The sequence below is a fragment of the Falco biarmicus genome, chromosome 1 (genome assembly GCF_023638135.1).
Source record: "Falco biarmicus isolate bFalBia1 chromosome 1, bFalBia1.pri, whole genome shotgun sequence".
In the NCBI taxonomy this organism is placed as follows: Eukaryota; Metazoa; Chordata; class Aves; order Falconiformes; family Falconidae; genus Falco; species Falco biarmicus.
In genome coordinates, this window is record NC_079288.1 from 20,353,921 (window position 1) to 20,377,576 (window position 23,656).

Consider the following 23,656-nt stretch of genomic DNA (forward strand, 5'->3'; position numbering starts at 1 on the left):
GCACTGGAGGACCGGCGGTTGCGCCGCTCTCTCCCCGTGTCTCTATGACCGTGGTCGGCGCCTTAGCGTGCTGGCCCCCAGCCGGCTCTCGCCTCGGGTGGCGCTCTAGCCACCCTGGCGTCTCGGTGGTGGCTCTGGGCGGCGGCGCTCTGTGCCGCGGCGGTGCCGTCTCGCTGGTCGGGCGGAGGGCGGGCCTGGCGGAGCCATGGCGGCCGTGCGGGGCCTGCGGATCTCGGTGAAGGCGGAGGCAACGGCGACAACGGCTGAGCCTCGCGGCCCGGAGCCTGAGCCTATGGAAGTGGAAGAGGGCGAGCTGGAGACCATCCCTGTGAGGCGCTCGCTCCGGGAGCTCATTCCGGTGAGGGGCGTGAGGTGTGGTCACGGGCAGGGGACACGGGGAGGGACTGGCCCCTAAGCGGGCGCAGCGTCCGTGAGGGCGACGAGTGTGGCGGGGTGGGGGTCTGCGGGGCTCGGTAAGGTCATGTGGGGTTACATTCGTGGGAAAAGGGGTGACGTGGGGTGGGGGGTGCGTGCGGGAAGGTGATGGGCTGAAGATTGGGGGCATGAGGGGACTTGGGGGATAAGGAGGGTGTGGGGGCAAGTAAAGGGAAGCGGCCGGGATGTGCTTGGGAAGGAAGGGAATGAAGGGGATGGTGGAGAGCAGGATTTGGGCTGTAGTGGAGAGCAGGATTTGGGGTGTAGTGGCAGACTGTAGAGAAAAGCTGTGGGTGGGAGAGTGTGAAAGGAGTGCTTGATGCAAGAACATGGGGAGCACTTAGGGTGGGGAGCGGGGGGGGTGGCCCTGGGAGGACTGAGTGGGAGGCACTGGGAATGTGGGTGCTGATGAGTGGGTTTTGAGGGATTCCCTTCTCATCGTAACCCCCCTTCCCCTTTTTCATGTTTGCTAATTGTTCCTGTTCTTGTACAAATTCTAGTAAGATTAGGATTTAATACCTAAAAGTGGGTCAGAGTTCTTTTAAACTCCTAAGTAGTCTTTTGCTCACAAAACTTGTGTGGAAATTACTTCAGAAACTAATCTCTAATTAGCTGATCCACCAGTATGCTTGAGCTTCTACCAAGTGCATGGCCTATGAGACAGCACCCTACTGTACTTCTTTGTGCTCCGTAAGTCAGCCTTAGTGGGAGTTTTTAACTTTAATGTTTATTTTGCTTTTCTTTTTAGTAACTGTAAACATTTGGCAGCTTTAGACAAACTTGTATGCTGTTACTAAGAAAAGTAGTTAAGATTGCGTGTACTTTGGTATTTCTGAACTGACTGGCCTACTTTCTGAAAAAAAGTCCTTTAGCCAAAATAATTATAGCAGCAGAAGTGTAAAGAACACGTTTACTCCTAAAGAAAGCAAGATGTGTTCTTCCAGCTCCAAACTTCTGCCAGCTGATGGTCCTGAGGGTGCCAGAGTGAAGAGGTGCCATTTTTACATATGCAAACAATGGAGGGGACAGAATTGGGTCATTTGTCCAGGGTCTGTGTGGTTTAATGCTGTCATGTGAAGTCGGGTGTCCTGATTGATGGAAATGAGTCTCATCATTTTTTTCTCACTTTGTTCTCTACTTTTACCCTTTATCAGTAGGGTCATACCAAAACAGTAGTTTCATCTTTCTGGTATTTGGAAGTTAGGTTTGAAATAATGATAGGAAGGAAAAGTTACTTGTGTAATTGTGGGTGTGGCTCAGTGTTCAGACTTTACAGATGTGAAGCTTCATATTGGCACTTCAGGAGTCAGGTATCACTGTTAAATCTGTGCGTGTTTTACAAGGAAATTATACCTGAAACCAAAATTGTGGAAGTTTTGGTTAGGAAAGGTGTTTGGTGACTTCCCCTGTATGGCTGAGAGAGTAAGTAAAAACCTTAGCAGTGGCAGGCACAGAAACTACATTTTTCCAAAGGAAAGAATCCTTATAAGGAAATTTGGTTCAGTTCATATGCTTTTACCTTAGCTGATACCAGTGAGAGTTATTGCTTGTTTACCTGTCTGTCTAGGGATGTAGCTTGGAGTAAGGATCAAGGGAAAGAGGATGTGTTTCTTAGAGAAATGGCCAGGTTTTTTTCCAGCATAGCAGTTGCGTTGCTTCTGCTGTTCATTGAGTTTTCATCATCATTTTGCTTTGTTTCAGGACACTAGTAGGAGATACGAAAACAAAGCTGGAAGTTTCATTACTGGAATAGACGTAACCTCCAAGGTAATTTTTGTGCTATGATTCTTCAGCATATTCTAATTATTGCTACCAGAAAGGAGGAACCATTTCATTTATGTTTTCCCCAACGTACACAAAAGCTTAGTGTCATATTCATATAGTTGGCATTTTTCAACCGCTAGGGAATTTTCCTTTTGTTGGTTGTGGCCTGCATCAGGACATGATCTCTCTCGTAAACTGTGAGAATTAGCATTTTTAAGTTACAAAAATTTGCGTGCCAAAACCTGGAAATGTTTCTATAGAAATTGCCTTTGTGCCACTTGACGTTGCAAAAACAAAGCCCTCTGAGACAAGCCAGCTGTGGGTTTTCCTCTTAGGTGAGTGACAGAAGGAAGAACAAGTGCTTGGCAGGAAAATCTGGTTTCATTGCCTTGTATCTTCCAAAGGCATCTTATTGTTTAAGACATAGTTTGAAGAATGTGAACAGCTGTTGCATTTAAATAACTTAAAGTTACATAATTCTGTGGAACTTCAGGAACTTAATCCTACAGCTCATCTCTGTACATCTAATACTGAATTTGCTGTTGTTTCATATTGTACAGTTGACCGCTATATTTAGCATTTGGTGCTGGGGAAACAGCATTTAATCATGTACTTCATAGGACTGACACAATTTTACATGTTCTAACAGATGAATCCCCACGCAACAATGTGCTGATAAATCATGTGTTCCTGTTTTGTATTAGTGAAGCTCAGAAGATTGTGCTTATCAAAAAGTACAAAAAGGGTTCCAGATGAAGAGTGAAAATCAGCTTTTTGGCTTGAACATCTAGCTTGTGTGTTTTGTAATTCAGTAAAGAATTCAAAGTTCCCCTGGTTAGGGGAAAGCTGTTATCTTTTGTTACGTTCTTTAATGATGCAACTCTGAAAAACTTTTAAGACGTGGCCAAAGATGTTTTGGCAATCTTTAAAAACTAGTAAAAAGCCCATGTTTATTTGGAAGTCGTTGGTGGCAGGTTTTGCTTAATCGCAGTTTCTGGTCCAAATTTGGCTTTGGTTATTAAGGTCCAAAAATCTATAATACTTCCTAATAAATTCTCTGGAATAAGGAGCTGCTTAGTCAGTTTCAAAAATTGCACAAGATCCACGTAAGCTGTTGCTCATGAGCTGTTCAAAAGCAGCCTGAATTGGCCAGTCTAAATAAGATCTCCACAGTCAGCACTCTAGCTAGCGTTGTTAAATTAATGTTCAGAGAGACAAGTTTAAATTTTTTTATATATTTAAAAAACAGACAGGGAAAAAACTCTGTAGTCTTCAGAGATGAATTATCCATGTGGTGGAAATGCTTGCTTTAAGAGAGCTTTGTTTTGAGCACAGCCTCTGTACGCTTATTAGGAAGGAAAAGAAAAATGTTACTGTTCCATCATGGAGTCTGAGCATTGTCTGAGACACCTTGTTTTCCACACATCTTGATTCCCATTATGTTGCTGAACCTACATTAGAACTATTATGTGGCACAGAAATGTTTTGGTGCATTATTTCTACATTCTGAAACTTACGGGTCTCTTTAGAATTAATAGAGTTATTAATACAGATTGTTGCTGTCTGGTAGATTTTATTTTAAATATCTGGTCCTTCAGTGCAACTTACTGGGAATGCTGCTGTGATTCCTGTTTTGAGTGCATTGTTTCGCGTTTTGCAGGAAGCAATTGAGAAAAAGGAACAAAGAGCAAAACGCTTTCATTTTCGAGCTGAAGTGAATCTTGCCCAAAGGAATGTGGCGCTGGATCGGGACATGATGAAGAAAGGTACAAATGTGTCCAACAGTCAAGAAGAAAAGTTACTTTTGTTTAGTTCCTCACAGTTCCTTTATTTGATTTATCCTATAGTGTTTCCTGCATCCCCAGAGATTTTTGCCATATCGTTGTCAAAAGAAATCACTTTGGGTTTTTTTCACCTTTTTGATTCAATGTAATTATTTTTTAAATTACTTGACAGTTACCAGTTCACTCCTTATTTTACTTTTTTTTTTTTTTTTTCCCCTTATTTACCAGGCCTCCTTTTCTGGATCAGTGCTGCTTTAAGACCCTTTAAATTCTTTGAAAAAAAACAGACCTTGAGCACTGTGTATAGGCGGAGGACTCTGTGTCCCATGCACAGCGAGGTCAGATTCTGCGCTGTATGCACAATGAAACTGGACTGATTGCATACATGCTCTTAGACAGCAAGCTGGGTGTGTTAGAGTATAAGCAGATCAGCCGGGAGACATGTGCACAACAGCTTGGCTCCTTTGGCATCCATTTAGTTCTCAAGGCACTTTTTCCAACTGGCAGCTTGGATAAGCCATGGCCTATAACAGCTCTCCATCAGATGATAAAAGTGAAAGTGTTTTGTACACATGCCTGGGTCATTAGTATTCTGGCTCTTCAGTACTCAAGGGTAACACTTTGGCAGCAGTTAAAAAACAAGTGTTTTTAAGGGAGTTTGATAGCTATGCTGTACCTGCATCTACCAATGCTTGTAATGTTACCTCTCTTCTCGATTTATTGAAGTTTTGCATTGTGGAAGAATAATTCAAGTTACGGTGTTTAGAATGGTGTACATCATGCTTTGCTTTAATTAGCTTCCCTTTAGTTTATTTTAAATGTTTGGTTTATAAACCTGTATGTTACCAATGTAAAAGCTTGTTCAATAGAAATAAGTACCAGTTTTGTATCTCTTCTTCTTCGTAGCAATTCCTAAAGTGAGACTGGACACAATTTACATTTGTGGAGTGGATGAGATGAGTACACAGGACATCTTTGCGTACTTCAAAGAGTATCCTCCTGCTCATATTGAGTGGTTAGATGATACATCGTGTAAGTAAATAGTCTTTTGTCCGTAATTTTTACTCTCTCTTTTTATTTTATTTTTTTTTAGCTATCAGTCATAGCTGTACTTCAGATGTCTTAGTGGCTTTCAAAGTCAGTGATCTTTGTCTGTCTCAGTTTCCCTTAGTCAAAAGAGATTTAAAAGGAAAGAATTAATAATGTCATAAGAATCAAACCCACTGTCTGGTTGAGTATTTGTTATTGGAAGGAGGTAGCATAGAATAACTTAGAGGTGACTTAAGTGAAAAAGAAAAAAAAGTCTGTTTGTGCTGCTTACATCTTTATATAAGTAGTATCGTTGTTTGTGAGTGTCAAAAAAGGTGATCTACTCGGAGAGAAGGTTATTGAGCTGTGTGCGGTTAGGCAGGTTGGTATGGTTTTGTGCTGTGAAGGAGCAGACTTGTTGCTGTATTTGTTTAGTGCATTCTCAAGGAGAAATTAGTGGGTGGAAGAAGGTAGCAGCTGAATGTGATTTACATAGATTAGAAAAGTAATGTAAATTCACATTGCAAGGGCTGTTTCAGGGAGTAAGCATGCAGTGAGATTGCCAGAATGATACAACGTTGTTGCCAGCCATGCTTTCTTCAGTGGCAGTGAAGACTCTGTGAGCGCTATTTGCCACAGCTGGGTGTTGGATCATGGACCTGGAAGGCTCTGAGATTGTCATGCGGCTAGAAACCCTGTAACTGAAATAATATGAAAAGAAGCAGGAGCCAGCGCAGGTTTTTGGATTAGATTGGGATTGCTGGAAACTGGTTTATTGATGAGCATGGCTACAACCTGAGAATTAGTAGGGTGGTTCCCTGGAATGACCCTGAAGGAATTATGTTCCATGCAAGACAAAAGAAACAGTATGCTACAGAATGTTGGTAACCCTGAAGTCACTGTGTATGATGGCTCGATAGGCTGCCACAAGCTGACAAAAAAAATTGAACCCTGGGTAGACAAATGCAGTGAAGAGCTGCTAGGTGAACCTGTGGTGATGCATAAGCTAGGAAGTGCACAGCTTAACTCTATGAGGGTGCATTTCTAAGATTGTCTGATTATCCTTTTACCTAAAGTTACATAGTAAATTTAGCATGGAACCAGAGTGCACTTAGAGTGCAAAAACAGAGTCGTAACAATACTTTAGCCAGTTATAGTTAAAGCACAACTCTTTTAGTGATTGATTTTCATGCTGTATCTGAGTTAGCGTGCCAGCTACACTTGGTGAAAATACTGAGAAAAAGTACTGTCTTCTCAGTATAGATTTGCATCACAGCATGGCAAAAATTTTAACATTCCCAACTGAATTCCATCTCAAGGTGTCTTAGTGCAAAGGTGAACTTAGCCAGTGTTCTGTCTTTCAAACTCATGAACATAAAATGATAAAGGCTTTGAAAATTTGGAGATGTGAAGAGCAGGTAGGCATATGTAGATGAAAAAACATTAGCCAGTCATTGAAGTTAGTGTCTGGCTCTTCTTCACCCTTGTAAAAGTTATCTATTCAAGTAATTTAAGAGAGGATCTCTTACACTAGTTTTCTTGATATCTGAATACAGTCTGCTTAACAGCAGAGCAGTAAATGAGATTTGTTGTTTTATTTGAACTGAATGCATCCATGCAGAAAGCTTTTGTTCAAAACCTGTTTCTAAGCAGTTTTATCTCTTTCAATTTCAACATCTATGAAACACGTTTTATTGGCCTAATAAGTTTTATTTTAGTACCACCTGTTGATACTTGAGGCATGTGCGAGGCATATATACTGAATCATATTGTTAACCTGTGTACATGATAATCAGTGCAAAGTGCTTGAGCAGTCTCTCCTGTTTTCCCCTATTTTCCTGCTTTTTGGAAAAGATTAACAGTATTCTGCAGTAAAGTCCAAGGTTCTGTTCAATTGCCAAAGGGAAAAAAATCAAGGCTTCTTCCCTCTCTCTCCCACCCTGCCCCCTTAATCACATTTGTGTGCCAACACATTCATGAAATACACTGACCTGGATTCAGTATCCTAATTTGCTGTGCTCGGGAAGCACTCTCTAATATATATGATTGGGCATTTCAATGATTTTGGTTTTAATCAGTTGTTGTGTGTGTTTTTTGTAATGTGATGAAAGTTTTGTGTCCTTCAGAATTTCAAGTGCATTAAAGAATATGACTCTCCCTGCAAGAGATATATCCGATTCCTTTTTTTTGTCATGTCACCATATAAAAGCGTTTCTGAACTTTTGTTAGTGATTTCCCTCCAGTAAGGCAGCGTGTGTGGCTGCTTGATTACACAAGCTGCATCTTGTTTTTGTGTGTGTTTATGTATGTCATAGGTAACGTGGTCTGGCTTGATGAAGTAACAGCAACACGGGCTCTAATAAATATGAGTTCGTTGCCTGATCAGGAGAAGACAAAAAGCAGAGAAAACAATGAGGAGAAGACAGCTGAAAAAACCAAGAAAGGTAGATTGAGATATGCATATATAGACATCATCTAGTTAAATCAATGAAACTTTAAACTTGTGCTTGGGTACTGCATAATCTAAATTACTGAAGGAGCTTCTATCATATAGTTTCAGGTAAATGTATTCTGCCACTTTAAAAAAGGCTTTCATCTTGGAAACCTTTTGAAGAAGCTGCTTCTTAAAAGGTGGGTTGGAGCTAGACCAAAAGCAGTAATTCAGTCGATACTGAACATGTTAGATGCAGGGTCATATTTAGATATGATATTTATAGTGGTATGTGTTGCACAGAAGTAAGTCTCTGTGTGTACAAAGGCAGTAAAAGGATGGATTCTAAGTGTGGGAAAAGCAGGTGTAAGAAAATGTCCTATTTTTGAAATAACATGGTTGATTCCTTTCCTGATACACCACCATCCTTTAAGTATGTGGTTCACACTGATGTGACAATGTATCACTTCACCACACCACTGTATATCATCTCTAAATCTGGCCATTATACTTGCAAGAAGGAAGCAGACTGAAAGGTCAGTTATGAAAGAGCCAAGCAGCAAAAGTACATCTTCATTTTGAGATAAATCTGGTACCTAAATGCCTTAATCATAAATTTATTTTACTTTTATGGGTGTAAGTTAAAAGTCGGGCTTTTGCTACCTTAGTACTGTTTTCCTGTTAGGCTGGTGTGATAAATTGCCGTGGGTCCAAGTACTGTACCATACAGTACAAAGCAAAGAGTTACTGTATGTTAATTAACTCTTCCATAGATTTTGTGTAAACATGCTATATGAACAAAATGCTAATAGCCAGTCTCTTTATTCGATATTTACAGTGCTACCAAAAGGCTTTCTAGAAAGTTTGGGGTTTAGGACTTTGTTAAACTTGTGGATCCTTCTAACTGATCCCCTTTTCTTGTTGCTTTTCTCCACAATGCAGTGGCTCCTCAACCATCCGTGTGACTTTAATTTTTGGGCAAATGTTGATAATGCTTCAAGTAAGACTTGTTAAGTTTTTGGAGATCAGTGACTGTCTTCTTTAAATGGAACATAAATATATGTATTTAATCTTGTTGGCTACAAATTACATACTACATTATCATTACACCGCATCTCAAAATAAAAACTGTCATGTAAATTACTCCTGTTCGTCTGGAAAAGTGGGATATTGGATACAAGTACAAACTGTTCAATTACATCTTAAGGTGTGAGATGCCTGCAGATACACTGGAGTAATCTGGCTTAGTTGCATTCCTTTTTTAGATAGGAATTTGAGGGCTATTCAGACATTTAGAGAAGCAAGAGACTTCTCTATATAAATATGCTAAATTTAACATTTTACTATAAGTTTATTATTTGGGGGGAAAAAGTGCTTAATTCTGTCCCTAATGGAACTTCATTATTCAGGTTTGAATTTGTCGAATTTGTTTACCTAAATTCTCTCTTTGGTTTCAGTTTGGTTAATTGTGTTTTTCTCTTTGAACTTGAGTATGTTTTCAGGATCTTTTGAACAGCTGCTGTTCTGTATTTTAAGTTTTCAAGTCTGTTGTTGAATGAGATTAAGATAAGGTACTCTGAAATATAAAGAGGTCTTTTTTTAGTCTTAGGTTGATGAAGTATTTTGAGATCTTTGCATGATATTGGTATATGTTGATGGCTGTCCATATTCCCTACCTCTTTTTAATTTCCTTTTTTTTTTTTTTCCTGAGGACTGTTTGGGGAAAAAAAATTTCCAATATCTATTTGCTTACTCTGAGCTAAAAAGAACCCCAAAAAATCTATGCAAGCATCTCACAATTTTAGTAGTTCTGGAAGCATGCACTCTTCTGCTATTATTTCACTCAAAATTAAGTAACTGAGGTTTTTATTTTTCCTCCTGCTGTCTCTCAGGAACTTATAAACTTTTGAATAATAACCTGGTTTACACTGTTAGTATTGGAAACTTGTAGGTACTTGCAGCTTTTTAAAGGGAGACTGGAGGAAATAGGCTTTTATATGCCTTTTACAGTCTTGGTCTTGCTGATATCTGTCATACCCTGAAATGCAGTGCAATTTCATTTGCTTTCAAAGACATTAATAATCAATGTGTGCTGCTGCAGGCGGTTATCTGCACAGGGACTGCCTAGTTAATATTATGCTGTGCTTATGTGTGCTTCAAATCCCTGTAGACATTTACTGTTTTGATTATTCTCTAGGCTGCACAGAAGAAAGGATAACACCTTCAGCTTGATTTCAGAGAATGTAGGCGATAATAATCAAATGTGTCTGACACACTAAAATGGAGTTTTGGTTTTTTTTTTTTTTCCCCAATTATTTTCCTTTTTAGAAAAACAGGAAGAAAGTTCTGATGATGAGACAGAAGAAGGCGAGGTTGAGGATGACAATCCAAGTGATGTTGAGGTCAGTACAGAAGGAAAGGGAAAACACTATTATGGAATTTTTGTTCTGACTTGTGTAAAGTCTTCATAACATTATAGTTTTAACCATGTATATTTGCAATTCACAATGTAATTATCAAAGTAAATTAGATGGGGAAATGACAGGAACTGCAGGTATGCTGTTGGTGTAGAAGAGCTATGGAAGAGTGTTTTGTAAAAGTAGATTTTGAAGAATAGATAGGGCATCCAGCACATAAATGCTAGGCTGGCTGCTCCTTTCTGCTGAGAGGAGGCAATGAAAGAACAATAATGGAAGGCAACTGCCTTTCAGCAGTGAAGGCAGTGCTTAAAGAGACAAATAGGATTTAGGCTTTCCATAAATATGTGTGGGAATCAGCATACACATTGATGTTTTGTAAGTAATTTAATCTTCACTGGCTGAATATATAATAGGTGTGATTAGCATTTTCTTTGAGTGGCTCAGTGAACACTCGTACATCATGGAAGTCTGAATTGAGTTTCTATAAAGCAGATATAAATGAAAAAGCATTTTAGTCATTGTGTTGAGGGCATAAGAACTTGTTAGTAAAACCATTTAGATACAAAACAAGCAAACAAATCAAAATTTTTGGTGTCCAAATTGTGCTATTTATTTTCTGCATTTCAGTTAATAGTACAGTGTCATCTGAAAATGCCTGGATTTAATAATCTGATACAATGTTATGAAGGAAGAGAAGGAAATACTTCAAATCTTCAGGGCAAGATACTTTAAAAATTCATGTTAGTTTGTCAACAAAAAAAACAGAGTTCATTTGAACATAATTTGAAAAGTAACTTTCTTTAATAATCAGTTGATTGCTTCTCTGTAAGCAATCAATTTTTGTTCAACAGTAATTTATTTTTGAGTCCAGAATACCTTTTTTGCCCCCCAAAGTTGGATGCCCTCTCCCAGGTAGAAGAGGATTCTCTCCTGCGTAATGATCTTCGCCCTGCCAATAAGCTGGCTAAAGGAAACAAGCTATTCATGAGATTTGCTACTAAAGGTAAATGAACAGCTTAACAAGCTGTTGTTAATAATGAATTTGCTGCTTGTTGTAGTTTTATTTGTTGACTAATTCATGACTTGAAGTACCTGATTTTCATTTGCAAAATTGTTAGTTTTTTTGCTAATAGTTAGGTATTAAGGTTATGCAATATATCCACATTTAATGTGTGAATTAAATTCAAGTTGTATGAAAATTGTTGTATATTAAAAATTTTATCTTGGTCTCAGGGCATTCTTCACAATACCATAGAATAGGTTTTATGATGCCCTTCTTCACAGAGGTAAATTTCACATTTTATAAATAAGAAAATAATTTGAGATGCAGGTGAGGTAATCGTGGAAATTACCGCTAAATACAGTTGAGATATTACATGATATTTATGAGTAAAATGAAGATCTGTGTAATGTCTAGACCATGTGGGAGCTGACATACCCATAAAGAAAAAAAGGTCATGAATAAGGTAAGTAGCCTCTAGCAGTTGCAGTGGGGTATAATGCTCTGTTCAGCTGATATGTAGGAACTCAGTCTCCCTAGAATGAAGTTTCTAGACACAAATAAAACTGTGGTGGTAGGAGGAATTTCAGAGGTGTCAGCAAAATTGTATCCTTCATGAAGAAGGCTGAAGTACTGCTGATCCGTAAGACATACTCGGTCTTACTTTCACTCTGTGTCTTTGACTGGATGATTATTTGTTTTTATGCTAGTGTTGTAAGATACATTCTAAGAGGGGAATGCTTTATGTTTTTTCAGATGACAAAAAAGAGCTGGGAGCAGCGAGGCGAAGCCAGTATTACATGAAATATGGCAATCCAAATTATGGAGGCATGAAAGGGATTCTTAGCAATTCTTGGTGAGTACTGGATAGAGGAATTGGAACATTGCAGTTGATTGGACAAGGTAGTCTAAAATTTGTGAATTTTCTTTCTATTCAGTTTATGTAGATGCTTCTTATGTGTAAATAATGTTTTTGCAATGTGACTATGGATTTGCAAGGGAAGTATTGTCTCATGAAAATAATGTTTGTATTCAAAACATTCAGAACAGATCTCTTGACGGAGATTTATGTCTTCTGCCATGAGAGTAAGTGATAATTGCATATGCTTAATCTGGGACTGAATATGGCTCATTCATTATGCATTTTCTGTGACAGGAATGTCGTTCTTTTTGTGATGTTTCAGGAAACGCAGATACCATTCACGTCGAATCCATCGGGATGTGATAAAGAAAAGGACACTTATTGGGGATGATGTTGGCTTGACTCCTCCTTATAAACATCGTCATTCAGGTAATTGATGCCAATATGTCGTTGACCCTGTAAGAACACAGCTGGGGAACGAAGGGCTGGAAAGGGCCTTAAACAATGGCCCATCTAATCCCCTGTGTGAAAGTGAAGTGTACTTCTAAAAATAGATCTTAATCACGTTTTAAGAGTTTGCAGGAACAACTGAGGGAGAAACTTCATGCTGGTCATTAGCTTACCAAAATAGCTGCTATTTTCAATTTTTCTTTTACAAATGTAGGACATGGGGACTTACAGCATCAAGGGCAAAAAGAAGAGATAACTTCTTCAAACTTCTTGGCCATTTGTCTTACTTGCTATGTCAATTCTTCCAGTCTATGAAAAAGCAAGTGCTAGATGTAGAACAATAAAGATTACGAAATTGTATTAATTAGACTTGAATATCTTCATCTACTCCCTAAGGTAGGGGGCGTGCATTAAAAGAATAATTGGTGTAAAGATCCTTGATGTGAGACAAATATGTCAAAGTTTCATATGAATGGCCTGTTGAAAATACAGCCATCAATGTATCAAACCTCATGGAAGATTTTGCATGTTGATAATGTGTTTTCTGAAAAGATGCTTGCACACTGCGGATTTAATTTAAAACATTACAAACAACTTAAATTTTTAAGTTGTTGATTTATATTTAAATCAGTATATGTGATAAATTCATCCAAATGATACATGTGTTCTTTATGGCATTTCTTCTTACAGGATTTAAAAGGATTATCACAGAGCCTGCAGTTGTCACATTAAACTCTGCAAGATCGTAGGAACTGTTCAGGAAGTATGAACTGCACTACTGCAAAAGGCAGTTTTATTTAAATACTCAGTCCAGCTTTATGCTTGAGCAGGCTTTTGAGATGTGAACACTGTGGCCTTTTTTTTGTTCTGTGGTGATTTTCTTCCTCTTAGGCTATTCTGTAGTGTGGATTCCCCTTGGAATACTTTGCAAAATGTTCTCTCTCTTTAGCCGTGGAGAACTACAAAGACTCATTTGTAGTGGATCATTAATTAGAGCAGGTTTTGTTTTTTCCTTGGTTTTGGTTTTAAAGTACCTTACATGAGTGATAAAATTCAGTTTATTAGAATCAATTTGTTTTGCCACAGGCTTAGTAAATGTTCCTGAAGAGCCTATTGAGGAGGAAGAAGAGGAGGAGGAGGATCAGGATATGGATGAAGATGACAGAGTTGTGGTAGAGTACCGTGATGAACTGCAAGCTTTCAAACAGTCCCGAGACCGCAGTGCAGCAAGACGATCGAGTGCTAGTGCATCTGATTCCGATGAAATGGACTATGATCTCGAACTGAAAATGATATCAACACCCTCTCCCAAAAAGAGCATGAAAATGACCATGTATGCAGATGAGGTAGAATCACAACTGAAAAATATTAGGTAAAATTTTCTTATTCTTTAGAAGTATCAGTGAAAAAGCATTCTAAATTTTAATTAGTGACAAAGCTGTCGGAGCTTAAAGACAAACTACTGAAGCTACTTTTTCAAACCTTAACATAATTTTGTAGTAGATATTTTAAAAAGAAATACAGAAAATAGTGATACAGGCTTTTAATTATAATTAACTTTTAAAAAATAATACCTTTCTTTGCAGATTTCTGTAACCGTGCTTATTGATAATAATGAAGCTTAAAGTGGAATCAATAGAAATTTGTGCAAGCCAGTGCAATTAACTTTTTGCATTTCATTGCTAGGCCAGGGAGAAATAACTCCTTTTTCTCTTTTCCCTTCACCCCTTCCTCTTTTCTCAGAAAGAAGATTAACTCTGAAGTGTTGATGATAAAAAGGAACTGATGTTCATTATGGGCGTATTAACCAAAATCACATGTATTGTAGATTATTAAAATAACTTTTAACATGAATCCCTTCAGTAGTATAATTATACTTCATTATAATGTCAAGTCCTTTAACAGAGCAGATAAGCAACCTCAAAACTGAATTTTGACCTGGAGGCACAGCCTTAAGGAGACAAACTCGATACCTGCCTTGAAATGGATACCAAGGTGTTCATGCGATTATTGCTAAACTTAGGATTCTGACTGGAACACGTGCTCTCCTAAGGAATGTTCTTACCTCTGTTTCTCAGTAGAGAAATCCTGATACTACTGTTTTGTATGGTGTAATTTTGCATACAAGAAGATTTAAGAACTGTACTAGTTTTTATTTTATTTAAGGGACATTAAATCTATTTTAATTATTTTTAGAAATTCTATGCGAGCAGATAGCATAGCAACCAGTAACATCAAAAATCGGATTGGCAGTAAAGGATCATCAGAGAAAGTTGCAGATGTAAGACTACTGTTAGAAGAAAAACGTCAGAATAACAGTGCGCCACGTCAGCCAAACAGCACTGTAAAATCAGGTAATTTTAAACTTACATTGTGCAGAATTGTGACTGACTCATTAAAATGGTTGTGTTCATTTCACATCTGTGCTCCACTGCAACTAACAAACCTGAGAGAATTCTCTTCAGCAGCAGTTTCTGCATTCATGCATTTAATTTTTCCTCATTGAGAGACTGAGTTGGGGATTGCTTTGGGGAAAAATGAAGTACTTTTGAGTGAAAGAGTGATGTTTATATTCATCCATTTTCTTTGCCTGTGTCTGTTTCCCTCCACTTTGTCCTTTTTGATTTGTTTACTCCTTGAGGCAGAGATTCTGTGCAACTCTGAGAAACATGGCACATGGGGAGGCTCATGTACAAAATCAAATGTGAAACACTAGCTAGTTCTATGAAAGAGCATGTGTTACATGAATATGGATGGTTTTTTCAATTGGCAGGTTTATTTCTGGACTTAATTGACTATTGCTTTTTTGACTTGGGTATGTGTAATTTCAGCTACTTCTGCCATATGTAGTATCCAGAGGATTATCTGACTAATAAGCGAAAGATACTCTCTTGTATCAATGTAATGTAGAACTCACGTTAGTGTATTTTGGGGCTCTGACAAGTTGACACCTAACGCCCTTCGCATTTTTGTTTGAACCCTCTTTAAGACTAGGGGCTTCTACTAAACCAGACAAACTTCAGAATGTAAGATTGACATCATGGGTAAAGTATCAATATATTTAGGATTCTTATATTGTAGTTTTCGTTTTATGCTGCAAAATAAAAGGAAACATTAGAATTCTAAAGCCAGGTATCTATTATCTGAAAAGATTCATTGAAGATAAACCAGTTTTCATATAGTCTTAACTCATGCTGGATGCATAACATGCTGTGCTGCTAAAACAGAAATGCAGCAAGCAATAGGATAACTGACTTTGCTGATCTTTTGGACAGAGTGCAACATGAAAACATTAAATGTCAAATTTATTGCCAAAAAAAAAATAAATATCTGCATAAATTGTATTGCAGACATTGCCAGGACTGAAATCTAAGTATGAAAGACTTAAATGAGAAGACTACAGAAAAAAATAAAAACAGTCTAGTTTCAAGTTGTACAAATTGTCAACAAGCATAAAACTAGCTGGCAGAACTAGAGTAAATGCAACATGCTTTTTTGTCATTTTAATCACTGAAAATATCCCTAGATGTGCGGCAACGACTGGGAAAAAGACCACATTCTCCAGAAATTAAACCTCCAAGTAGTACCTCTGCTCCTCGTCGAGAACCAATATCAGATGTACACAGCCGGTTAGGAATCCCCAAACAAGATGTAAAAGGCCTCTATTCTGATACCAGAGAGAAGAAATCAGGTTAGTTTTATGGAGAAAATGTAATACTGCAATTCGTTTAATTTTGGAGTATAAGAGAAATTTCAGCAGAAGATCATGTAAAATTAATGATTAATTAGCAGATGTTTGTTCAGAGCTTTGAAATCTGAGTACATATAGGTAGGTTGAGCTCAGTGTTTTTATGAGTAATATTTTTATGTACATATGCTTAAAAGTAGAGGACTACTTTAAAACTGGTCAAAACAGGGCACTAAAATAAGCGTAATGAATGCAATTGGCACTTCAGACCTGTTTGTAGCAAACTCTGCAAATGGGGGAAAAACAGTGAACAAGGCTGCACTGAGCCTCCCATATTTAACTTCAGCTGCTGCTTCAAAGTTAAGTTCTGTGCCAAACATCAAGGTGGGAGGCGTACGAGGAGTTCAAAGAGATGCAGTGTATTTACGACTAGGTTCCTCAGACTTCCTCCAGAATTCCTCATGGTCCTGTCTTTTTTTTTGTAAAATCTTTGTTTTTCATCTGATTAGGTAATTTATGGACCCGATTAGGATCTGCTCCGAAGACACAAGAAAAGACTTCAGATAAACCTGAAAACTCTGTGGCATCTCCAGAGGAAGATGATTCAGAGCTCCAGCGGGTTTGGGGTGCTCTTATTAAGGAAAAAGAACAGTCTCGGCAAAAAAAGAGTCGATTGGATAATTTACCATCTCTACAAATTGAAATCAGCCGAGAAAGCAGTTCTGGATCAGACTCTGAATCATGATTGTTTTTACATTCTGGTCCTCAAGCTTATGACTCCGCAGTGTGGCAAGTTTTCCTTTGCCCAAAAAGCTGGACACTGGCAAAGACTCTGCAGCGAAGGTTCCAGAAGTGTCTCTGTTCCTTTTATACAAAAACAGAGATACGTATACCACTTGAAACCTAAAGCAATCACGTTTGTCTGGAGTCTGTGATTGGCCCCGTGTTACGTAGGGCATTGTCTTCTATGTTTATGACAGCAAACCTGTAGTTAATTATAGCAAAACACTTTCCCCCAAGCTTTGAACTTAAAAGAAGAGGCAGAAATGCTCTGTATTTTTAAGAAGACCTTTTTGTTGTTAATATTTGTAACATGGAGCCTTTTAACAAAATATTTTACACAGTTCATCCAAAGAACAGGGCATTTCATAATCAACAACATTGCCTTGCCCTTCTGGCTCTTACCAGCACCTTTCCTTTCCTCTTGAGGTAATAACAATAATGCTTCCTGGGTAGGCAGCCAGCAAGGATAAAGCATGAAGGGACTGTCATGTTCCCTTCTTCCAAAATACTGAATGTAAATCTAAGTTAAACGTTTTAGTACAGTGAAATGTCACATAGTATCCAAGTAGCATCACTGCTCTCAAGGAATTCTCATTTATTTCGGTGATACTATGTTCTGCTGTAGTAGGGATTGAGATGTTCAAGACTGCAAAGCTGTATGTTTGAGAACTGCAAATTCCCAATGGTTTGATTTTTTTTTTTTTTTTGTTACATGATGAGACATTTTCTTTCATCTCTTATTTGAAGAAATGTAACAATTTAAAAGCATACATTTTTATATTTGTGAGAATTTTCCCGTTGGCCATGGTGAAAGCTATAGTGGTGTTTTCCTATGTGCTGTTTAATTATATATGTATAACTGAAAGAGAAAAGGAAAACTATAGAATCACTGTCTCATGTCAATATATTTTTTGAATGTTCTTACTGTATAGTACATGTGGATGTGGACACCGTTACCTTGTTACATTCAGCTTTTTTACCTGCATACCCTCTTTAAGTAGGAAAAAGGTTTGATCAGTGTGCAACTGCAATTTTTTTCTTGCTGGCTGTGGCATTTATTTTGTTTGCCAGTAATTCTGAGTAAGGAATAATGCTAGCGCATCACATCCTGGTAAACAGAACAGGTAGCAAAAACATTGTCTGCTACATTTTGATAGTCTGAAAATTTGTTTGCATTTCTATGCACCCTGTTTCCTAGGTTCTGTCAGTCCAAAATGTCTATGAATATCTCTTCCCCTTTCTGCTTTTTAACAAACAAATGTTTTCTCTTCCCCCCCCCACCTAATTTTGTACTAAGTTGAAGTAGGTTTGAAGCTTCACAAAAGCAAGGAATCTGCAATTAACTTTTCTTACTGCTTTATTATGTGTAAGAATAGGAGCATGTAAAATGAAAGGTACAGTGACTAGAAGGGTAATCTGGGGACTGACTGGGCTTCAAGATTTATTATTCCCGTGTTTTGTGACACTCATCCTTGATTTTATATTTAATTATTGAATATATAAATATGTCTCATAAAGTACTGTTGAGAGTAAATGACTGCAATGTCTGATCACTGTAATAATTCATTTTAACGTGTGCTTTCATTAATATATCTTTCAAAGCCTTCAAATAGAATCATACCCATACCATACCTGTTTCTCAAGCTCCTGATAAAATTTGTTTAACTGGTGTCTTTTTGCCAGCAAACCTTTGTGTTGTATTACTGCTTTGAATCAGTTATAACCTTTTCTTTTCCTGAAAAGAGGTGGTAGATATGAATCATCACCTGGTCTATGAAGACAGGCTTCTGCATTGTTGTGAACTCATTTTTAGGCTCAGGAACCGGTTGTGCTTCACGGTTAATGTTGCTGGTAACCGCTGTGTTTCCATGTAACTACTCATAATTTGAGCCCGGTGAAGGACAGACTGACTGGTCTGAAGGGCAGAATGACAGTAGAGAATCGCTTCCACTGATAGAAAAGATCTGAACTGATGGATGTGTGAAGTCGGGAAAAGCGATGTAGGCAAAGGCTTGTGTTTGAGGAAGGGGAGCCATTAACACCGGGTCTGTCTTCAAGGTAGTCATTAGCATGCCTTGCAAATGACTGCACGTTAAGTCAGGTCTGCTTATGGTTTGGGGGGAGGGCTGTGTGTATTAACGAGACCATGGTAGCTTAGCAGCAAGAAAAATAGTTTACTGTTGAAGGGACCTATAGAGAAGGGTGGTTTTCTAATGTAATTGAGTATTTGTCTGGTTTTGCTTTTTGATGATGTACAGAGAAGCCTTGAAAAGTGTTTGCTGGTGTCAGGAATTCTAGCTTTGGTCTTCCTTAATTACCTGAACATGAACTGCTGGGTTTTGTTAATGAAAAATGAGCACTGCATCTTTGGTGAACGCTTTTTTTCTCAGCATGGTTAACTGAAGCCTGTCTGACCTAGAGGGAGATTGCATAGAGAATGTTCTTTAAGTCCCCTTCTCCTCGTGGTCAGCTGTTTTGTTCTTAGCTAATGTGTTCTTGACCTTTACCTGAACTCCCAGATATTACTGCCTTCAAGGGAGTTGGATGCTGAATTTAATGTTCTGATGCAGAGGCATGTAACCTATGTATTTTACTCAAATGAACTTATGTTGAAAATTGCAAGCAGGAGTGTGACTTTGGCTTTTGCTGGAGCATCCATGCCTTGGAGGGAAAAATGGTTCTGGATTTGGGTGAACATTTTTAGTTCCCGTTAGAGATTGTAGGACCAGAGTAGTCCTCCTTCCAGCAAGCTTTTGTGGTTTTCAGGTGTATTTTTTAGGAAATGGTTCAGGTGACTGTTTCGCGGTGCAAAAAAATCGGCGTAGGAGCTATGGGCTCTGTGCCTGCAGCTGTCCTCAGGCAGGCTCTGGATGTTTGGTGCCCATGGTGAGACTTGAAAGTGAAGGCTTTTGATTTTGTTGTGTTTTATTTATTTTGAAGATGATGGCCCACATGTTTTAACAGGGGAGAGGAAAGTGGAAAAAACCTAACCCTTTCCAGCTCCAAGATGACTTGATAATGTGAAAATAACGAAACTTTTATTTAAACAGCTATTCCATTCTCAAGAAAACCGGTCTGAAATGGCACTGAGCTATGCTGGAACATCCCTAACGGAGCAGCGCTGCGCTGGGCCCGGTGCGGGCCTGGCGCCTTCCCAGGGCCGGGCTGAGCCCGCCTGCCTGCCGAGACGGTCTGCCCCGGCCCAACCGTCCTGAACCCGCTGCCCAGCGCTCAGCCGAGCGGGGGGATGCCTCGGACCAGGGTCGAGCGAGGCTGAGGAAGCCCAAAGGCCCAGCTCCCCGCCGCTCCCGCCCGGAAGGAGGACAACGCAGGAAACGGATGCCTCGGCCCGCCCCCGCCGCGCTGGAGCAGTGGCACTGCCCGCTACCCCCCCCTCCCCGCTGAGGGGTGGTACGTCCCAAGCCTTTATAAAGGGCCGCCGCGGTCTTTGGCGCCCTTTCGCCCTGCGTGCCTGCTGCAGGTGGGTTGGCGGCAGGGGTTGCTGGGTGTTGCGGGAGGCGGGTTAGGGGCGAGGCGGAGCGAGGCGCCCGTGTCATTTAGGCTGAGGTGAGAGGGCCCCCACCACGCCGGCAGTGGTGGCGTCCGCCGGGCCTCCCCGTCCCTAGGGCCGCTCGGCCTGGGACCGACCATTAGAGGGAAGGAGGGGGGTGTTGTGTGAGGAGAGCGGGCCGCCATTGGTGACGCAAGGGACGGGTGTGGCCTCGGAACACATGGCGCCTGACCCCCCTTTGTCCCCTCAGGGCCGGCCATGGAGGCGGGACGGGCGCCAGGCGCTGCCGGCCGCCGGAACGGCTCCCCGGTAAGTTGAAGCGGCTGGGTTGGGAGGCCTGGGAGCGCGCTGTGCGGCTGAGGTAACGCCGTGCTGCCCCGGGCGGGCTCCCGCCGCCTGCAGCGGGGTCGGGAGGGTGAGGCCTGTTTGCAGTCGGTTGTTTTCTCCTCACGGGCCGCCCGGCTGCTTCCAGGCCGGTTGCTTGTTGCCCACAGCATCGCATGCTGCTGGGGCAGAGTCCTGCCAGGCTCAGGGTTCCTTTACGGCTGCGCATCTGCCGTTCCTGCCTGGCCTTCCTATGGACTTTTATTTTTATGGCGCTATCTTTATAGCAGACAGGTCACTTATGGTGGTTCCATGTGCCAGCCCCTTCCTGTGCAGTGGACGTGACAGCCATTGGTGGCCTGTGGAATTTCAGTTTAAAAATGGCCCTTGTAAACGCAGGCTAGCAAGGTGCATATGGGAGATTGACCTGTTTTTAGTCAGGAAATTTAGCAGAGAGGATTGTTGGCTGCTAAAAGCTGTCTGATATAAATATTTTGGTGATTCATGGTATCATCACAAATATGGGTGGAATTACAAGCAGACTGTTGGATGTGAGGTTCTGGTTTTCATGGGGGTTTGGGTTTTTGTTTTTTTTTTCCCTTGGATAAACCTACTTCTAAACTTTCCAAGGTTTTCTAAAATTACTGCTGAAGAGTATCCTAGTAACATTCTTTTGCTTTTACTCCCACAGCGGAATGATGTCTTGAAGTAGAGAGTAAGTTAAAGTTTCATTTTGTACTAAGGTGTGCAATTACTTTCCGGGCCTTTGTGTACATGCTAAAGATGTAAAGCAGTTAAATGCAGGGTCGTTAGTCAAAAATAACCTGTAACAATTACATCTTATGAAAAGTTAAATAAAAACTCATCAAAACTAATTTTACCTGCCATTAACTGAGCTAATGCCTTTTATAAAACAAAGGAAAATGTACAACTGTTGTTCAAGATGGAACAATTACTGTATTTTAAGTAATGAAACACAAAAATAGTTAGCTGTTGATGATGATAACCCTGAATAGGAAGTGCCGTCAGATGCGAGAACTGACGATAACCTTCTTATTTGTCTGAAATACAGCTATGTGCATGCAGAGTTTGGGTTCTAGAAATTGTCTTCTAGAACTAAACAGGCAACTTTTATTTATGCTTGCTTTCTGTGAAAAGAGCTCTTGTAATATCTAACATTGCTTCATGTCCATCTCTTTCACTTCATCTGCAGTGCCTGATCTTTCCAGATAAACATGACACAGTTAGGACTGGAAGCAGGTTGCTCTTTGGAGGTGGCCCTGATGTGAAGGTGAGTGATGAATTTCACTGGACCTTGTAGAGCTTTATACCAGGTAGCATCCAAGCTGAGAATTAATCAGGTTTATAGGCTACCAGAAGCTCAAGAAGCTTATTTTGTTAGTTTATACTTCATAGCTTGATTCAATCTGCTTTCTCTCCTCTTTTCCTCAAAATTTAATGCCTGGTACTTGTATCTCTCTATGTAGGTATAGCTTGCAGGTCTCTGCTAATATCTAATTGTTACTACTGTCTACCACTTGATTTACAGCTCTTCACAAGTCCTGTGGAAGGTAGTGAAGACAGCAAGAGCATGGCGTTCTTCTGGGTGAGTTTAATAGTTGGTGTGCGGTTAATGCAACTGTCTTTTGGCTACAGTCTAAGAAAAATTACCTAGCTGAGAATATTCTTATGGACTGTTTCCATTTCTGTATGTTCTTAGCTCTAAAAGTCCAATGAATGAAGTACTAGGCCTAAAAATACTTGATTAAACTAAAATATGGGCAGTAAATATATGAGCATCTGTTTCCTGTGCTGCAGGTTGTGCTGACAGCACTGTAGACCAAAGGGATAAAGACCTTGGTTCTGCTAGAAATGTATCAATTTACCCAAAGATATCATATGATGAAACTAACCAAAAATTGCTGGAATTACCGGCAGATTGACTGGTGGTGAGCAATGGTTTTTCTGATGGTATCTCTTAGATTAACAAATAGGTTAATACTTAGTGTTGAATGGTTAACTTACCTATGCTGCTTATTGCAGGTGTTGATGCTGAAAAGGTCTGAGGAAGGAGGAGTCCCATGAAACATGTGCGTGAGCTTGGGGACTAGTGTTTGTAAAGTCTGCAAATTTCTCTGCCCTAAGATGTTAAGAAATGGTAACAGTTACACTGTTTTGATGACACATACATTAAAATTCTCTCTCAATCCCTACCCCCTTGCCAACTGGGTCTGTTTTTGTCACTGCACTGCATTGAGGAATGACTTTCCATTCATTACACAACACATTTTTGATAAACATAGAGAGCACTCCTATAATTTGCTATAATATGATAAAATAGATGTACGCACACCACAGTATAATTAATGCAGGTAATGTAAATGGGGTTTAGTTGCATAAGCATTCTAGCTGGTAATTTACTTTAAACAGTTTAGACAATTGATGCCAATACTGCTGCTGCAATTACTGGAGAGATTAGGCCTTTAACACCTCTACAGCAAGAAGAGCAAATGCAACTATTTCTGTAGCTTGTTTTCAAGGCTTGCTATTGTAGTATTTTGGCCTCAACCTTTTTTTTTTTAAAGTCCACTATAGAGGTAGCAGAATCTGTAACTGCAGCAGTAGCATTCTAGCCAATGTGCTGCATCTCTTCTAAGTAATGGTCTGTACGACTTAAAATTAATTGCCAGATGTGCAGAAAGGGAAGAGAAACTTACACTGGAATTTGTCAGCATTCTTCAGCGTGGCTAGTAAGAGTGAAAAATGACTCGCTCTAAGAGTGGTTTACGATGGAGGTTTATAAAAGGAAGTTGAAAGGTTTTGGGGGAATCTTTGAGACTTAAACCAGAGGTGCTTAAATGAGAAAAACTGCATCTGAGGCCAAACCTGATATATTCATTGTGTCACTATAGCTGACAGGCTGTAACGCTTCAGTGCGCTTGCAGGGGGTGTGGAATCAGTCTCATCAAACCTGGAGTGAGGACGTGGTGCAGGTGTTGCTGGTTGCTTTGCCCACTTGGTGTCACCAAGCGGCAGATTTCAGTAGTGCCTTTAGAGTGTGCTTTTTGAAAAAGGTAAATTGATGGTTATTGATGAACTAATCCTTTGTGAGCACATGCTACTTCTGTGCTGACAAGCGTCAAAAGTAGCAGTAACTGTACAGCTTGGTATTGCT

General features: G+C 39.8%; 1 protein-coding gene and 2 non-coding genes across 4 annotated transcripts; all 3 read left to right on the top strand.

The window, feature by feature from the left end:
- The first annotated feature begins 161 nt into the window (after positions 1–161).
- On the top strand, positions 162–22,694 carry NCBP3 (nuclear cap binding subunit 3). 2 transcript variants are annotated; one of them, XM_056353451.1, is made up of 18 exons: positions 162–358; positions 2,137–2,202; positions 3,860–3,965; positions 4,890–5,015; positions 7,328–7,456; positions 9,772–9,845; positions 10,758–10,866; positions 11,620–11,719; positions 12,048–12,154; positions 13,262–13,547; positions 14,372–14,529; positions 15,702–15,866; positions 16,373–20,127; positions 20,408–20,466; positions 21,173–21,196; positions 21,695–21,772; positions 22,031–22,087; positions 22,525–22,694. In XM_056353451.1, exons 1-13 carry the CDS (start codon positions 206–208, stop codon positions 16,606–16,608), a joined length of 1,815 nt encoding a protein of 604 aa, XP_056209426.1. In that variant the 5' UTR covers positions 162–205; the 3' UTR covers positions 16,609–20,127; positions 20,408–20,466; positions 21,173–21,196; positions 21,695–21,772; positions 22,031–22,087; positions 22,525–22,694. The 2 variants fall into 2 exon arrangements, with proteins under 2 accessions (XP_056209426.1, XP_056209436.1); XM_056353461.1 differs by lacking the exon at positions 21,173–21,196.
- Positions 21,474–21,548, top strand: LOC130143972 (small nucleolar RNA SNORD49). The gene has a single exon (XR_008819958.1). It is a non-coding gene; the product is annotated as a small nucleolar RNA SNORD49 (small nucleolar RNA).
- On the top strand, positions 22,379–22,452 carry LOC130143984 (small nucleolar RNA SNORD65). The gene has a single exon (XR_008819970.1). It is a non-coding gene; the product is annotated as a small nucleolar RNA SNORD65 (small nucleolar RNA).
- Positions 22,695–23,656: the final 962 nt, after the last annotated feature.

What these genes read in the sequence shown, in the direction of transcription:
- NCBP3 (XM_056353451.1), top strand. Translation starts at nt 206, where the DNA reads ATGGCGGCCGTGCGGGGCCTGCGGATCTCGGTGAAGGCGGAGGCAACG. An exon ending in GTGGTTAGATGATACATCGT is followed by an intron (nt 5,016 to 7,327) that starts GTAAGTAAATAG and finishes TGTATGTCATAG; the next exon opens with GTAACGTGGTCTGGCTTGAT. An exon ending in TACCAGAGAGAAGAAATCAG is followed by an intron (nt 15,867 to 16,372) that starts GTTAGTTTTATG and finishes TCATCTGATTAG; the next exon opens with GTAATTTATGGACCCGATTA.